This window comes from Microcaecilia unicolor, chromosome 11 (assembly GCF_901765095.1).
Source record: "Microcaecilia unicolor chromosome 11, aMicUni1.1, whole genome shotgun sequence".
Taxonomy (NCBI): Eukaryota; Metazoa; Chordata; class Amphibia; order Gymnophiona; family Siphonopidae; genus Microcaecilia; species Microcaecilia unicolor.
In genome coordinates, this window is record NC_044041.1 from 197,030,160 (window position 1) to 197,047,406 (window position 17,247).

The following is a 17,247-nucleotide window of genomic DNA, read 5'->3' on the forward strand; positions in this document are numbered from 1 at the left end:
AACCCCCCTTCCCGCCGTCTCTACTACTACTACTACTACTATTTAGCATTTCTATAGCGCTACAAGGCGTACGCAGCGCTGCACAAACATAGAAGAGAGACAGTCCCTGCTCAAAGAGCTTACAATCTAATAGACAAAAAAAATAAATAAAGTAAGCAAATCAAATCAATTAATGTGAACGGGAAGGAAGAGAGGAGGTGGAGGCGAGTGGTTACGAGTCAAAAGCAATGTAGGGTGCAGCGAGACAGAAGGCGCAAAGTCTGGAGTTGGAAGTAGTGGAGAAGGGAACAGATAAGAAGGATTTATCCATGGAGCGGAGTGCACGGGAAGGGGTGTAGGGAAGGACGAGTGTGGAGAGATACTGGGGAGCAGCAGAGTGAGTACATTTATAGGTTAGTCGAAGAAGTTTGAACAGGATGTGAAAACGGATAGGGAGCCAGTGAAGGGTCTTGAGGAGAGGGGTAGTATGAGTAAAGCGACCCTGGCGGAAGATGAGACGGGCAGCAGAGTTTTTTGAACCGACTGGAGAGGGGAGAGGTGACTAAGTGGGAGGCCAGCAAGAAGCAGATTGCAGTAGTCTAAACGAGAGGTGACAAGGGTGTGGATGAGGGTTTTGGTAGAGTGCTCAGAAAGAAAGGGGCGGATTTTACAGATGTTGTAAAGAAAGAAACGACAGGTCTTGGCAGTCTGCTGGATATGAGCAGAGAAGGAGAGAGAAGAGTCAAAGATGACCCCAAGGTTTCGAGCTGAGGAGACAGGGCGAATGAGAGAGCCATCAACAGAAATAGAAAACGGGGGGGGGGGGGAGCGGGGAGGTGGGTTTGGGGGGGAAAATACAGGACATCAGAAACAGAAGGAAGCCTTTTGCAGGAAGAAGAGGACCTCGGCTGGCGGGGGTTGGGGTCCCCCACCAGCAAAGGTAGGCGACGGCGGTTGGCGGCGGGAGGGGGGGGGTCGAGAGGGTCGTTGGCAGGGGAGGCAAAGTTGGTGGTGGCAGCAGCGGCGAGGTCGGCAATGGTGGGGGGGTCGGCGGCACCGGAGGGGGATTCTGGACCCCCTTCCCGCCGAAGTCTGGCTATGCCCCTGAGTAGGTCTACTACTGGTACCATGTTGCTTCTTGGTCCAGCCTAATCTGGCCCCGGTTCTGCCATGATTCATGTCCCTACTGGTGCATCCAGAACTACAGTTCCCTGCATTAATTGGTGAAAACCCTGGGCTGAATCAGCCTGGGCTGCAAAACAAAACAAAGAACTCTAATTCTGTGATGATTTGGTCCCAAAATTTAACAGCTACTCTTTCTTTCTGTATTTTCCCCCAGAGCACATTCTTTAGTGAGAGAATCAGCTGCGAATTTGCTTTCTCATTGTATATTGTATCATCCTTCTTACAAAGTACCACAGTGGGATTTCAGACAGCATATTAGTTTAAAATTTGCCGTTCCTCACTATACCCATATCGTCAGGCTGCTTCCACTTTATTTTCTACAGGTAGCCAACACAAGGAATGAAACGACTTTCAAATGGTTCTTCAACAGGCAGCCGTTCCCCAAAGGTCAGTATGACCCGGAGACGGGAGACGGAACACTTCTCATCAAAAAGGTAAGAGCATGCTCTTTGCATATGCATCTCCGTGTTAGTTTCTGAAAATGCATTCCTCATCACCAGAGGCCTGTTTCATTTCTAGAATTCATCTGTGTGCTATGCATGGTTTAAAATGAGAAAACACTTTCTCATTTCCAATGCCAGCCTCATCTGGATTTCTCACCCAGGAATTCACTGATCAATATTGAGCTGGTTATAAAGAGGGTAATCTTGCAATCCATTTACCTGGATAGAAATATCCCCTCCTCAAATATGCCTTAAAGCATGTGCAGGTTACATACAGGCTTATTTTCGAAAGAGAAGGGCGCCCATCTTTCGACACAAATCGGAAGACGGGCGTCCTTCTCTCAGGGTCGCCCAAATCGGCATAATCGAAAGCCGGTTTTGGGCATCCCCAACTGCTTCCCGTCGTGGGGACGACCGAAGTTCCTGGGGGCGTGTCGGAGGCGTAGCGAAGGCGGGACTGGGGCGTGCCTAACAGATGGGCGTCCTCGAGCGATAATGGAAAAAAGAAGGGTGTCCCTGATGAGCACTTGACCGACTTTACTTGGGCCATTTTTTCTTACGAGCAAGCCTCAAAAAGGTGCCCGACCTGACCAGATGACCACCGGAGGAAATCGGGGATGACCTCCCCTGACTTCCCCAGTGGTGACTATAACTCCCTCCCACCCTGAAAAAAACAACTTTAAAAACTTTTTTTGCCAGCCTCAAATATCATACTCAGGACCATCGCAGCAGTATGCAGGTCCCTGGGCGAGGAGGTGTGTGTGTGTCAGCGGAGGCATAGCGAAGGCATGGACATCCTTCTTTCAAACATTTTGGATATTCTCAACTGCCCCCCCCCCCCCACCACCAAATTTCAAGGGCATGGAGTGGAGGAGTGGCTTAGTGGTTAGAGCACCGGTTTTGCAATCCAGAGGTGGCCAGTTCAAATCCTGCCGCTGCTGCTCCTTGTGATCTTGGGGAAGTCACTTAACCCTCCATTGCCTCAGGTACAAAGTTAGATTGTGAGCCCTCCTGGGACAGAGAAATATCCAGAGTACCTGAATGTAGCTCATCTTGAGCTACTACTGAAAAAGGTGTGAGCAAAATCCAAATAAATAATAATTTAATGTGTATTAACCTACAAATTGAGAAACATACAGTCAATTTGCTTGTGTTAAAAAGTTGTACAAAATATGATTAAAATGAATGTGTGAAATGAACCCCCCAAATAAGTCTGAAAATTGGGAAGAAGTCTGAAAACAAACTGAAATTCTTTTGCCTGTGCACATTCCTAGTCTGTGTACTTTTAATCGTGTTAGACAGGGGCAATTCTTGGGTTCATTTATGTCCAGTGTCTGGGCTAACAGAAGAATATAAGCACTGCCATACTGGGTCAGACTGGAGGTCCATTAAGCCCCAGCATTCTGTTTCCGAAAGTGGCCAATCCAGGTCACAAGTGCCCATCAAGATCCCAAAAGAGGTTTTGTGTTGCTTCTCCTAGAAATAAGCAGTGGATTTTCCCAAGTCCATCTTAATAATGGCTTATGGACTTTTCTTGTAGGAACTTGGCCAAATCTTTTTTAAACCCCGCTAAGCTAACGGCTTTTACCAGGTTTCTGGACTCCAGAGTTTAATTACATATTGAGTGACGAAATAATTTCTCCGATTTGTTTTAAATGTACTACTTATTAACTTCATCGCGTCCAGCCTAGTCCTTGTATTTTTGGAAAGAGTAAACAAGCAGAAATATATTTCCAACTGTTCATGTATTATTTTGCCCCTCTGCCCTTCTCAGGCTTCCCACACAAACAGCAGATTCACAGTGCATGGGTGTTTTTAAAGTGCACACTTTGTATCTGACGAAACACATGCAGGTTCCCTTTGAAACCATGCGTGAAATGCAGGCGCTGAAAGAATCTGCCTGGTTTCTAGCTTTGTGGGCTGTTTGCATGTTACCCCAATTAGCAGACGGTTCAGTTTTTCAGCTACAGGGGGGAATTTAGCCGGTTTGAATGAGGACCAAAGCGTCTCCCCGCAGTTAGCCATTCAGTTTGCTTTTGTAATGTTTCCCCCAGTTCACTGAGGAGAATAAAGGGTTATACAAGACCGTGGTTTCGGATATTAGGGGAGAAGACACAAGTGAACTCAACCTCTCCAAAGAAGGTCAGCATGATGTGTGTCATTACATGACTCCGACTGGTTTTAGCAGCATTTTTGCATGGGCAAACGTATGTCAGCTACTATTAAATTCACATTCTAATTATTTATTTTCTTCTTTATATTTAAACAAAAAAAATAATCTCAATGAATACCCTAAGAATAAAACCTTACAGCATAACATCTAAACAATACTTTAAAATGTCACTAACTCCTCTCCCACCCTCCCCGAACCAGGGGCGTAGCCAGATGCCCAATTTTGGGTGGGCCTGGGCCCAAGATGGGTGGGCAGAAGAACTCCACCTTGTCCCACAAATGATTTGGTCTCGCCCTCTCTCGCCTGCATGCCATATGGTCTCTCAAACATCCCCCCTCCCCGTATACCTTTTAAATAGCAGATTTTCACTTTCAGCAAGCAGCAACTAATACACACTGCTCATGTTGGCCCCACAGCCTTCCCTCTGATACAACTTCCTGTTTCCGCATAGGCGGGAATACATCAGAGGGAAGGCTGTGGGGCCGGTGCGAGCAGTATGTAACAGTCGCTGCTCGCTGCAGGCAAAGATCTGCTATTTACGTATGCAGGAGGAACAGTTGTTGGGAGTTTTCGGCTGATGGGGCTTGGGGATCTCTGCCAGCCAGGTGTAAGCCACATTGAGCCTACAAATAGGTGTGCTGCTACTGGGTGGGCCTGAGCCCAAAGTGGGTGGGCCTGGGCCCACCCAAGCCCACCCTTGGCTACGCCACTGCCCCGAACAACATCCTGAAAAGAAATTTCACATGAATTTACTAATTAATTACTACAGTAAAATAAATAAAAATTAAGGGGCCTGTTGACTAAAGGGCGTTCAGCCCTTAAAGCGACATGAGCATGGAAAATAGGCTACTGCCTGTCAGCGTACACTAATTCGCATGTTACGCATCTGGAATGGGTGGAGATTGGGCATTGCCACGTTATCCCGCTAACGCATGAGGATTACCGTCTGCTAACTGGATATCGCAGAGTGTTTAACAAAGGAGCACGTAGCGTCTCCTAAGTAGAAGGCAGAAAGTACTGTCACGTGATTTTATTGCAGGTGTCACGTGCTAATAGGAACATTAGGGCACAACCTGTAAAAAAAAAAAAGAGCCCACCTTTAATCTCGCAATATATCCTGCTTAGTACATGACAAAGGGCCTTGTTTACTAAGGTTATTTGGATGCAAAGAATAAACCTTAAAGAAACGTCAGACCGCTCAAAACACGGCATCTGGGCTTACCTTCGGAAAAACGCGATTTGAAAGTGCAAAACCCCTTCGCGAAAAACTACACTGGCTCCCAATCAAAGAATGCATTGCTTACAAAACCTGCACTCTGGTTCACAAAATTATCTACGGTGAAGCTCCGGGATACATGACAGACTTGATCGACCTACCAACTAGAAACACATCCGAATCAACACGGACGTACCTAAATCTGCACTACCCAAGCTGCAAAGGACTCAAATACAAATCGACCTACGCATCCAGTTTTTCCTACATTAACACACAACTGTGGAACGCATTACCCAAAGCCTTGAAAATGACATACGACCACCTAAACTTCCGGAAAACACTAAAAACTAACCTGTTTAAAAAGGCATACCCTACCGATCCAGCATAAATGCCTGATCTCTGCAACACAACAAAACTAAAGAACGTAATGGACATAACACAACTCTTCCGTTGTACGATTCCCTAGTGTGGCTGGGCCACATGAACTTGATCTTACCACAACATCACTTTGTATTTATTTACACCGGAGTCTGTAACGCCTCTCCGGTACTATGTAAGCCATATTGAGCCTACAAATAGGTGGGAAAATGTGGGATATAAATGTAACAAATTAAATAAATAAATAAGGTGTGTTAGTGTTTTTAGCGTGTGCACAAAATGAACGTGTGCTGTGTAGGTGTCCATAGGAATATTGTGGGCGCCTACACAGCGCGCACTAAAAACGCTAGCACACCTCTAGCGTGGCTTAGTAAACAGGGCCCAGAGTCTCATGTTAGTAGGCCCAGATTTCACCGCACCTTAGTAAAAGGGCCCTAAATTACATATAGGGCTGGATTCAGTGCACGACGCTCAAAATTTGGTACAGAAAGGTGTAAGGAAACAAGAAGGCAATCGACGGTCTACAATATCCACCATGGAACAAAGAAAAGGCAGTCTTTAATGAGTAGTATAGATGCTCCCAAATAGATGTTTCAAACGGACCCAGGAAGACACACTTTGACCAGTGTCAGTGGAGTTTTTAGGTTTGCACCAACTGGTTCGTAATGCCCCTGACGCACCTCTTGGTGAAACATAGCCATGTCGGGTATCTATTTGTGGAAAAGATACCCGCACATCAGAATATAAGAGCAGTCGTGCTGAGTCAGACTAAGGGTCCAGCAAACCCAGTATCATGTGGCCAGTCCAGGTCACAAGTACCTGGCAGAGGCCTAAAAAGTAGCAAGATTTCGAGCTACTGACCCTGTGGATAACCTCCAGGAATTTGTCCAAACCTTTTCTTTAAACCCAGCTACATGAACTGCTTTTACCACTTGCTCCGGCAACGAGTTCCAGAGCTATGTATCTTTATAAAATAGCCCCCTCCCCCTTATACAATCGCCTTCTGAGAGCCTGAATTAATAGAATTCCCTTATTCAGCTGTTTCCAGTCTTTCCCACCAGAAGAGGCAAACAGTTTATTTATTTATTTATTGGGATTTATTAACCGCTTCTGTGAAGAGATTCACCCAAGAGCGTGTGCAGTACGTAGAGTTTTTTTTTTTTTTTTTTGCATGCCTTGTACCAGCAAACCCAGTGCACACAGAGCAGGTGTGCTAATATTCAAGCTAATGGCTAGGGATGCACATTTTTTTATAGCTCTTGTTCCCTTTGGCTCTATTTACTTTGGTGCCCAGTAAAATGAACCATGTGCCTAAAATGGAATGAAACTCAACGAAACCGAAAAGAAACGTTTCCCATCCACATCTCTACTAATGGCATGCAGTCAGTAAACTGGGTACAGCGCAATACAGTGAATATGGAAATCTGCCGTCTTTGTTACTAAATCGTTATTTTTGCTTCTCAGTTTTTGAGGATATTCTGAAAGAGCTCTCCAGGATCGGTGGTAAGTGCAGCATGACTTCCTGTTTTACTAATCTAGGTAGGGTTACCATTTTTTGTCCCCCAAAAAGGAGGACACATGCCCCGCCCCACCACATACCCTGCCACGCCCCCCTGTCACACCCTCGCTCTGCCCCCTGTCACGTTTTCCCCTCCGCCCGTCACATACCTGTTACCCCCCCTCCCTGTCATCCCCCTCCCCTTACCTTACTACTGCCCTGGTGGTCTAGTGACCTCTTCGGGGCAGGAAAGAGCCCCCTCTTTCCTGCCCGGAGCGCTGCCCTGCATGAATCCTTCCTGTTGCTGATCCTCGGCGCTGATTCAAAATGGTCGCCGAGAGTTGAAGTCTTGCGAGGTCACATCAACTCTCGGCGGCCATTTTGAATCGGTGCCGAGGATCAGCAAAAGGAAGGATGCAGGGCAGCGCTCCGGGCAAGAAAGAGGGGGCTCTTTCCTGCCCTGAAGGCGGAAGAGGTCACTAGACCACCAGGGCAGTAGTAAGTAAGGGGAGGGGAGGCTAGCAATCTGCCCGTTTGTCCTATAGGACGGCCTGCCCACCAGCTTGGCCATTTTGTCCAGAAATCCGGACAAACGGGCAGATTGGCAAAACCCGCCTGGTTGCCCGGACATGCCCTCAAAAAGAGGACATGTCCGGGTAAATCCGGACATATGGTAACCCTAAATCTAGGGGCCCTTTCACAAAGGCGTGCTAAAAAATGGCCCGCAGTAGTGTGGGCACGTGTATTGGCCACGTGCTGGACCATTTCTCCACCGCATCTGGAATAAAGCTCTTCACCCTGCCTTCTGCTTGCCCGGAACAAAATGGCAGCGCCCAGGCCTTGTACAGTGCATTCTGGGATGCACTGGGCAGGGCTAAACACCATATAAGGATTTTTTTCCCTTATATGGTGTTTAGACCTGCTCAGTGCATCCCAGAATGTACTGTGCAAGGCCTGGGCGCCGCCATTTTGTTCCAGGCAGGCCCGAGGCAGGAGGGAGGAGTCGTTGCTCCTGCCATCCTGCCTCCACCTTGTTGTAAAGGTACAGGGAGGGGCGGGGGTGTGGGTCGGGTGCGGGAGGGTGGGAGGAGTGTGAGTCTGAGCAGGGGAATGGGTTTGGTCCATTGGACCACCAGGGAAATTTTATTTAAAAGGGGGGGGGGTGGTCATAAACAACTGTTGGGGGTACTAAAATTTTCAACCTCTACAGTTCTTTGTTTTCTTCACACCGAATCTTTCCGATCACTTTGTTTCCTGATCAGCCTTATCTGCATCGCCTCTGAAGCTTCAGAGTACAGCAGAGGGCTTCAAAATCTACAGCATCGTCAAGTATTTCACCGACTACATGACGCCCAGCTGGTACCACAAGTAGGTCACCGATATATTTTGCGTATTTATGTTGTTTTTGCTTTGAACATGTTGTTCCAAACCAGGTGCTGTGTATAAGCTGCAGTGCCTTTCCTTGCCTCTTTGTACACAGCCCACATTCTCCCTAGACCCCAGGTCTCATGGGATATTAATACAACCAGTAGCCTTTGTGCCCACCCCATTTGCCCTCAGTGGCGTTCCTAGGGGGGCTGACACCCGGGGCGGATCGCCGATGCGCCCCACCCCCCAGGTGCACGCCGCTGGGGGAGGGGGTGCCACGCGCCTGTCCGCTTCGTTCGTTTCCATGCTCCCTCTGCCCCGGAACAGGAAGTAGCCTGTTCCGGGGCAGAGGGAGCACAGAACGAATGTAGCGGACAGGCGCGCGGCACCCCCCCAGCGGCGTGCACCCGGGGCGGACCACACCCACCGCCCCCCCCTTGGTACGCCACTCACTGTACCTGCTCCATGCCTTTGAAAGCTCAGTCATCAAAATGTGCCTCTCAGCTGGCTGCATATTTCTAAATTATGAACTAGCAAAATGCTGGGAGACAGGGCTGCCGGGGGGGGGAGGACAGGGGGGGGGGGCAAAATTCCCCAGGTCCCCGGTGCCGGGGTCTCTCTCTCTCTCTCCTGTTCCTGAAGAAAACCGGCGCCGAGCCTTTCTTGAAGGCTGGGCAGGAGCGGAAACAGCAAGGCTTTGGGTCAGGGCCTCGGCTAGCGGGGGTCCCCCCCAGGCCCCGCCAGCAGAAGAGCTCTTCACTCTGCCGCATTACCTGCCAAGCGGCTGCTTTTCCCCTCAGGCCGCACGTGCTCAGTTTTGAAACCGAGCATGCGCGACGTTAGAGAAAAAGCAGCCGCAGGGGCAGGGCAGGCCAATTGCGGCGGAGTGAAGAGCCGCACTGGAGGAAGGACTTCTTCTGCTGGTGGGGCCTCAGGATCCCCGTCGGCCAAGGTATTTGTAGTTGCGGTTGGGGGGAGGGGGTTGGCAGCGATGGCGATCCTGGGGGAGGGGGGGCGGCGGCCCTGCTGAGAGATCCTGTCTTGGGTTATCGATTCAGGTTTACGCTAGCGGTAGGAGCCGTTTTTCCCACACACCAGGGGCCCTTTTTAGCGCAACAGGTAAAAAAAAAGCCCCCAGACACACACTGTGCGGTAAGAGAATTTTAAAATTAATGATTAATTAGTTTTGTCTAGTCTTTGGTACATTTCTTGTTTTTTTTAAGTATATTTCTATGTTTCTATAAAAGTGATTATTCCCTTGTTATAATTTGTAAATATTTGTAATATTACTTTATTTATTTTTTGTCTATTAGATTGTAAGCTCTTTGAGCAGGGACTGTCTTTCTTCTATGTTTGTGCAGCGCTGCGTACGCTTTGTAGCGCTATAGAAGTGATAAATAGTAGTAGTAGTAGTCTCTTGTAACCAGAGCTAATATTGTGATGTCATAATGCCTCAGGCCACCAATAAGAGCCAACCTCATCAGTGATGTCACAATGGCTTGATTGTCCTATACTTGGCTCACTTTTATTACATAGCTCTTTGAGCAGGGACTGTCTTTCTTCTATGTTTGTGCAGCGCTGCGTATGCTTTGTAGCGCTATAGAAATGCTAAATAGTAGTAGTAGTAATTCCCCCCAAATGATCAAGCAAATCACCCACCCTGCCCCTTCCCCCCAGATGATCAATCATATCAGATAAAATGATAGGACATTTTGATTCTTATAAACCCCCCCCAATCAATGGTACAGGTCAACCTCCATCCCACAGACTATTAACCCCGAAGCTTCCAGTAGGAACACCTACCAAATGAAACTTATAAGAATCCCGTTGCACTTCCCTGAATTAATCCAGTTCGTTCAATATCAAACTGAGATCTCAGGGAAAGAGTAACAGCTTTTCTAAAATCGCTGCCTTCACGTGTATGCTCATTTACGTACGCAAACTAGTTATTTACATATGCAAATGATGCCTAACACTTCTAAAATGAATTCCATATCTCCTACTTTTGAAATCGTGTAACAGCCACTGAATACTCGCCTCATAATGTTTCATGGCAATGGTGAAAAGTGCTAATCACGAATATGCTTGTGCTTACTTGGAAGGATCATCATAAAACTGACTTCATACATTAAATTCAAGAAAACGTTGTAAGAAATCCGGTGTACAGTCCTTCAGAGCTGTAATGTGTATGGAGTTTATTAACGTGTCAGTAAATGTCCATTATTATACTTCAGGGACAGGAAGCTGGCGATCACCGAGCGATTGAAATCCGGAAGTACTATGAATCAGGTGTGGCTTCAGATTTTAAACCCCACTGAGGGGGACAAGGGTATCTACACCCTGGAACTGTTTGATGGAAAAGAGATTCACAAACGGTCCATGGACTTGTCCGGGAAAGGTAAGGCATAGTTTCCTGTTCATGCCTTTGAGCTGATCCAAAGTTTCCCAATTACTTACTGTAAACATATTTTTCCCTGCTCTTATTCGCAGTGTTCGATGACGCAATGGCTGAGTATCAAAGATTAAAGTAAGTCTTTCTAATTATATGTAGAGACCCCTTGAGTAAAGGTTTTCTCTGATTCTGTACTAGAAGGAAGAAAAATATAACAGAATGAAGGAAGGCCAGATTTTAAATCAGGGCATAAAGCCATCTACTTTGGCACAAAAATTTGGTTTCTTCCAGGTCCTGGAAGGGAACAAATGCAACAGAGAAATGTTTGCCACAAATTTATATGTAGAATTGAAGTGGGGTTTTTATTTGAATCAGTTTGCATGCCTTTTAGCATTTCAGAGCAGTGGAGTAGCCATGGGTGGACCTGGGTGGGCAGGGGCTCACCGAAAATATCATCTCCCTTAGTGTGGCTGGTGGGTATCTCTAAACCCCACGAGCCGAAGACCTGCTCCCCGCCAAACAAGCTTACTTCTTAGGCGGCCGCCAGCACTGTCTCCAAGCTGCTGCTGCCAGCTGCAGGACCCTACACCCCCTTTTCACTCATGCTCAAAACTGAGCATACTAGGAGACCAGCAGCGGTTTAGGGACAGTGTTGGTGGCTGCCCATAGGGTTACCATATGTCCGGATTTACCCGGACATGTCCTCTCTTTGAGAACATGTCCAGGCAACCGGGTGGGTTTTGCCAATCTGCCCATATGTCCGGATTTTGGGACAAACGGGCAGGCTGGCGGGCGGGCCGTCCTAGACGGCCTGCCCGTTTGTCCAGAATTCCGGACAAATGGGCAGATTGCTAGCCTCCCCTCCCCTTACTTACTACTGCCCTGGTGGTCTAGTGACCTCTTCGGGGCAGGAAAGAGCCCCCTCTTTCCTGCCCGGAGCGCTGCCCTGCATGCTTCCTTCCTGTTGCTGATCTCGGCGCCGATTCAAAACGGCCGCCGAGAGTTGAAGTTACCTCGCGAGGCTTCAACTCTCAGCGGCCATTTTGAATCGGCGCCAAGATCAGCAACAGGAAGGAAGCATGCAGGGCAGCGCTCCGGGCAGGAAAGAGGGGGCTCTTTCCTGCCCCGAAGAGGTCACTAGACCACCAGGGCAGTAGTAAGGTAAGGAGAGGGGGGTGACGGGAAGGGGGGGTGACGGGGTGTGTGACAGGGGGGAGGGGAAAATGTGACAGGTGGCGGAGCGAGGGCGTGAAATGGGGCGGGTGGGTGTGTGGTGGGGGCGGGGCATGTGTCCTCCTTTTTGGGGGACAAAATATGGTAACCCTAGCCGCCCAAGAAGTAAGCTCGTTTGGCGGGGAGGAGGTCTTCAGCTGGCGGGGCTTGGGGATCTCCGCCAGCACAAGTATTTCATTTACTTGGGGGAGGGGGTAGCATTGGGAAGGGAGAGGCGCATTGTAAGGTGCATCCAATTACGCCTGACATCGACACAGCGTAAGTGACCTGCATCTACCATGAAACATGCCAAAGTGGATTTAGGTTACTATTTTATAACAGCAAGTTCCACCCCTGTGTGGCAGCAGGTTATAGACCTGCAGCCTAAATGTCTTTATGACCCAACAGATTTTTAACAAACCAACACAAATCTTTTGCTTCTGTCTTTCAGGGAAGCAAGTATAGCAGAAAAGAGTGAGTACAAGGAACGGGGATGGGATCTGTGGTTACAGTCAAAGCAGTTTAGATGTACCTGGGACAATGGAGGGTTAAAAGCGACTTGCCTATAAACCCAGTTCCCCTGGTTCTCAGGCTGTTGCACTAACCATTAAGCTACTCCTCCGTAAGCACATAAGCACCGCCATACTGGGAAAAGACCAAGGGTCCATCAAGCCCAGCATCCTGGTTCCAACAGCGGCCAATCCAGGCTTCAAGAACCCGGCAACCCCCCCCCCCCCCAAAAAAAAAAAAAAAAAAAAAACGTTTTTAATAATGTTCAATGGACTTTTCCTTCAGGAATCTGTCCAAACCCCCCTTAAACTCTGTAAGGCCAGCTGCTGTCACTACATTCTCCGGCAACGAGTTCCAGAGTCCAACTACACGCTGAGTAAAGAAAAACTTTCTCCTATCCTATATAATAAAACGCACCTCCAACATTCTGAAGCCGAGAAAGTGAAGCCTTCAAGTCTTGAAGCGTTCCTGCAACGTTCCGGAACTGCGTGTCGTCAATTGAGGAGATGGAGCCTTACAGAGCGCACGAATGCTTCAAGGCTTGAAGGCTTCACTTTCTCACACACACACTCACTCTCTGTCTCTCACACACACTCTCTCTCACACACTCTCTCTCTCTCTCTCTGACACAAACACACACACACTCTGTCTGTCTCACTCATTCTCTCTCACATACACACTCCATCTCTCACCCACACACTCTCTCTCAAACATACACACTCCGAGGAAAGGGGGGCATGGAACATGCTGGGGAGGAGAGGGAGGGGGGCATGGAACTCGGAGGGGAGGAGAGAGGAGAGGGAGGGAGGCCTGCACCTCGGACGGAAGGGGGGCCTGGAACTCAGAGGGGAGGAGAGGGAGGGAGGGAAGGAGGGGGTCATGGAACTCAGAGCCCCACACACACACACTCACTCTCTGTCTCTCACATACACTCTCTCTCACACACACTCTCACTCTCTCTCTCTCTCTCTCTGACACAAACACACACACACACTCTGTCTCTCACTCATTCTCTCTCACACACACTCTCACTCTCTCTCTCTCTCTCTGACACAAACACACACACACTCTGTCTCTCACTCATTCTCTCTCTCTCTCTCTCTCTCTCTGACACAAACACACACTCACTCTCTGTCTCTCACATACACTCTCTCTCACACACACTCTCACACTCTCTCTCTCTCTCTCTCTGACACAAACACACACACACTCTGTCTCTCACTCATTCTCTCTCACACACACTCTCTGTCTCTCACATACACTCTCTCTCACACACACTCTCACTCTCTCTCTCTGACACAAACACACACACACTCTGTCTCTCACTCATTCTCTCTCTCTCTCTCTCTCTCTCTCTCTCTCTCAAACATACACACTCCAAGGAAAACCTTGCTAGCACCCATTTCATTTGTGTCAGAAATGGGCCTGTTTTACTAGTTTGTTTTAAATCTACCACCCAGGCTTTATTCTTTGTAGAGGGCATCATACAACAGTAGAACCTAGGGAATTGTAACTCTCCATCTCTTTCCTTTCCCAGATCGTGCCAAAGTTGTCCGAGGCCTCCCCGATGTTGCCACAATCATGGAGGATAAGGTAACCTTCCCCAGTGAAGTCTCCATTAACGAGCGGTTCAGCAATTCTAACGTTTTTATTGAGAGCATGAGAAATTAACATAAGACATTTGTCAGGAAGTGCAGAGATCTGAGTTTGTTTCATTATTGTTACTATTGTTCTATGTTTTAGATAAGTGTGTGTATGTATCATTCACGTATAGGGAATGTAGACCAATGAATTCAATAGCGAGAAGTACTGATCTCTGGGCAGAATATTGCGACTCGAACTGGCCAGAAGTGTGAGAGACGTATTATCCCTGAGGGTCACCAGCCTTCTGTACACAGGGGAAGGGCAGAATTATCAAAGATTTCTTTCCAAATTGGTTGAGTCTCCAGTTTTTCTCAGAAACGCTGTGTGTATGGTGGCTGGTCCTCAGTTTCTAATTGATAGCTTTAGTTTCACTCGTTAGAAAAAAATGTCTATTTTTTTCCTGCAGAGGGCACAAAACTTGTGAACCACAAAATTAATGTGTGTGTGAGGGGGGGGAGGCTTCACCTCGACTCCTCCTTTCCCCACCCCCAAACTAAGATCATGAGACGGCAAAATAACACCACTGGCTGTTGCCACCTCATGTGTGCGATCACTGTAGGCCTGTCCTGTAGCTGTGCCACAATCTGAGACCTTGCAGATCATAGAAATGATCCAGGCATGTTTGCTGAAGGAACTGGAAGTCAGGGAGCTGAGTTTTTAAGAGAGTGTTCTATCCTTTGGGGGGGGGGGGGGGGAATGCTTTTCTAAATTAGGCCTACAGAGGGAAATGTGCCTCACAGTTTCCTGAACATACCTTCTGGCTCCTGGTAACAACGCTTATCAAACTTTCAGTGGCTGCGACCCCATTACTGGGGCAAAACACAGCGCACAACCCACAGACATTTCTAACGGCTGCCCGCCCACCCACCCTCCCAGGTCATGACCCCAAATGCGGGTTTTGTGATCCCCATTTGTTTAGGAAGCCCTGGATTTGAGTGATGTGGCTTATTTCTACTGCTGTACCAAATCAACATAATCTAATCCTTTAGTTATTTGACAATGTAATGATGCTCAAAAAATGGAGGAAAAGCTTCAAAAGATATTGGGGTCACTGCATTTGGATTACATTGCAGTAATCCAAATGGGAGAGGACCACTGCATTATAGCCCTGAGCTCTGCCTCATCCAAAAATCAGATAGCTAGGGAGAAGGGGGGGGGGGGGTAACAAGCATCTATCAAGAGTTACCATATGTCAACATATGTCATTTCCCCTGGCTATAGACCTCTAGTGTTACCTCTTCTTGAAAAGCTATATCCTCTCTTTCCAGACCTTGTGCTTGACTTGCCACATAGGTGGAGACCCGATTCCCGAGGTCACCTGGCTGAAGAACGACAGAGAGGTCATCTTCAAGGAACGCTACAAACTGGAAGTCAAGGGCACAGTTGTCACCATGACCATCGAGAAAGTATGTGGGGATGACTCTGGACGGTACGGCATCTTTGTCAAGAATAAGTATGGGTCAGAGACAGGCCAGGTGACCCTCAGTGTCTTCAAACATGGAGAAGAGCCGTCAGAACTGAGGAGGAAGTCAGAAAGCCGTTACAGCTCCCCCACGGAGGCCTAACTTCACAAAGATATCTGTCATTGAAACGGAAAGAAAGCAGTCGTCCCAGAATCACCTCCAGAGCCTCCCCAAGCCCTCTGCACTCCTCTGTAAAGAAATCAATATATATAAATGGCGAGTGTCGTACTCACTCGCAAATGCGCAGTAGAGACCCTCTCTGCCCCGCCCCCGCGTCAATACGTGATGACGAGGGCGGAACAGAGAGGGTCTCTACTGCGCATTTGCGAGGGACACCGCCGTCGCTAACGCTCCCCCCACCCGGAGTCGCCGCCGCCGCCACCCACCTTCCACCCGGTCGGGCCCTCGCTCCGCTATTGAAACAGCGAGGGCACGCAGCACACAGCTCTGCTGAGCTGCCGTCGGCCTTCCTTCTTCTTCTTTGCCTGTGTCCCGCCCTCGACGATGTTACGTCACACGAGGGCGGGACACAGGCAGAGAAGAAGGAAGGCCACGGCAGCTCAGCAGTAGAGCTGTGTGCTGCGTGCCCTCGCTGTTTCAATAGCGGAGCAAGGGCCCCACCCGGTTGGAAGGTAGGTGGCTACGGCTCCTGGGGGGGACGAACTCGGAGGGGGAGGGGGAGCGGCAGCGGCGAACTCGGCGGCGGGGTGGGGGGCCCTTCAACCCCCCCCCCCCCCTTCTATACTAGCCCGTTTTTACGGGCTGAACGGCTAGTCTATATATAAAACAGTGTATGGGAAACATTTCAGTCATGAGGATTGCAAAATAGCATTATTGAAATGTTAATGAAATAATTCTGTACTCCTGCTAGTCCATGTTAATGCCTTAGTAAGTGCTCAACCATATCGGGTTTTGTCAAATAAAAAGGGGATTGCTTGCAACCTGTGTGCCAAACGTTCTTTCTTTGCTCTTCCAACAGTGTAAAAAAGTTTTCTATTCTCTTAGGTGAAGCTGTGGCCTACAAGAGTTCTATTGTCTCACGTGCCTGGATGAGATTACTACTACTACTTAACATTTCTAAAGCGCTACTAGGGTTACGCAGTGCTGTACAATTAACATAGAGGGACGGTCCCTGCTCAAGGAGCTTACAATCTAAGAGACAAGTGAATGGACAGTCCGATAGGGGCGGTCAAATTGGGGCAGTCTGGATTCACTGAACGGTAAGAGTTAGGTGCCGAACGCAGCATTGAAGAGGTGGGCTTTAAGCAAAGACTTGAAGATGGGCAGGGAGGGGGCTTGGCGTAAGGGCTCTGGAAGGTTGTTCCAAGCATAGGGTGAGGCGAGGCAGAATGAGTGGAGCCTGGAGTTGGCGGTGTTGGAGAAGGGTACAGAGAGGAGGGATTTGTCCTGTGAACGGAGGTTACGGGCGGGAACATAGGGGGAGATGAGGGAGGAGAGAGAGTTCCTCAGTGCTACATTCCTAAGCTTAGGTTTGGTAGTTGTGGCTGCACCAGTCCACACAGTGTCCTCTTACCTTTCATACTGCACTGGGTGGCTCCAGCTCTCATCAAACGTTTTTATCACAAGGTTTTAAGGCCAAGTCTCTCAAATGGGTTGGCCAGTTTCCAATAGCGTGAACCAAATACTGCACATCCCTTGTGTTACAGGACACCTCTGATAGCACAAATAGGTCTGACTTTAGGGTACTGAGCTTATTTGTAAGGTTACGCCCCTTGGGTGTTGAAATATGCAACAGCCACAAGTTAAAGCTTACAAGAGACTGTAA

At 48.4% G+C, this 17,247-nt stretch overlaps 1 protein-coding gene across 2 annotated transcripts in view; it reads left to right on the forward strand.

The window, feature by feature from the left end:
- MYOM3 (myomesin 3) overlaps positions 1–15,730 on the forward strand; it is a 104,309-nt gene extending 88,579 nt beyond the window's left edge. For both annotated transcript variants that reach the window (XM_030218635.1, XM_030218636.1), the window contains exons 29-37: positions 1,488–1,598; positions 3,662–3,749; positions 6,839–6,877; positions 8,135–8,240; positions 10,475–10,638; positions 10,731–10,767; positions 12,296–12,318; positions 13,892–13,947; positions 15,267–15,730. In XM_030218635.1, coding sequence (XP_030074495.1) covers positions 1,488–1,598; positions 3,662–3,749; positions 6,839–6,877; positions 8,135–8,240; positions 10,475–10,638; positions 10,731–10,767; positions 12,296–12,318; positions 13,892–13,947; positions 15,267–15,563 — 921 coding nt within the window. In that variant the 3' untranslated portion in view covers positions 15,564–15,730. The remainder of the gene's footprint in view (positions 1–1,487; positions 1,599–3,661; positions 3,750–6,838; positions 6,878–8,134; positions 8,241–10,474; positions 10,639–10,730; positions 10,768–12,295; positions 12,319–13,891; positions 13,948–15,266) is intronic.
- The last annotated feature ends 1,517 nt before the right edge of the window (positions 15,731–17,247 follow it).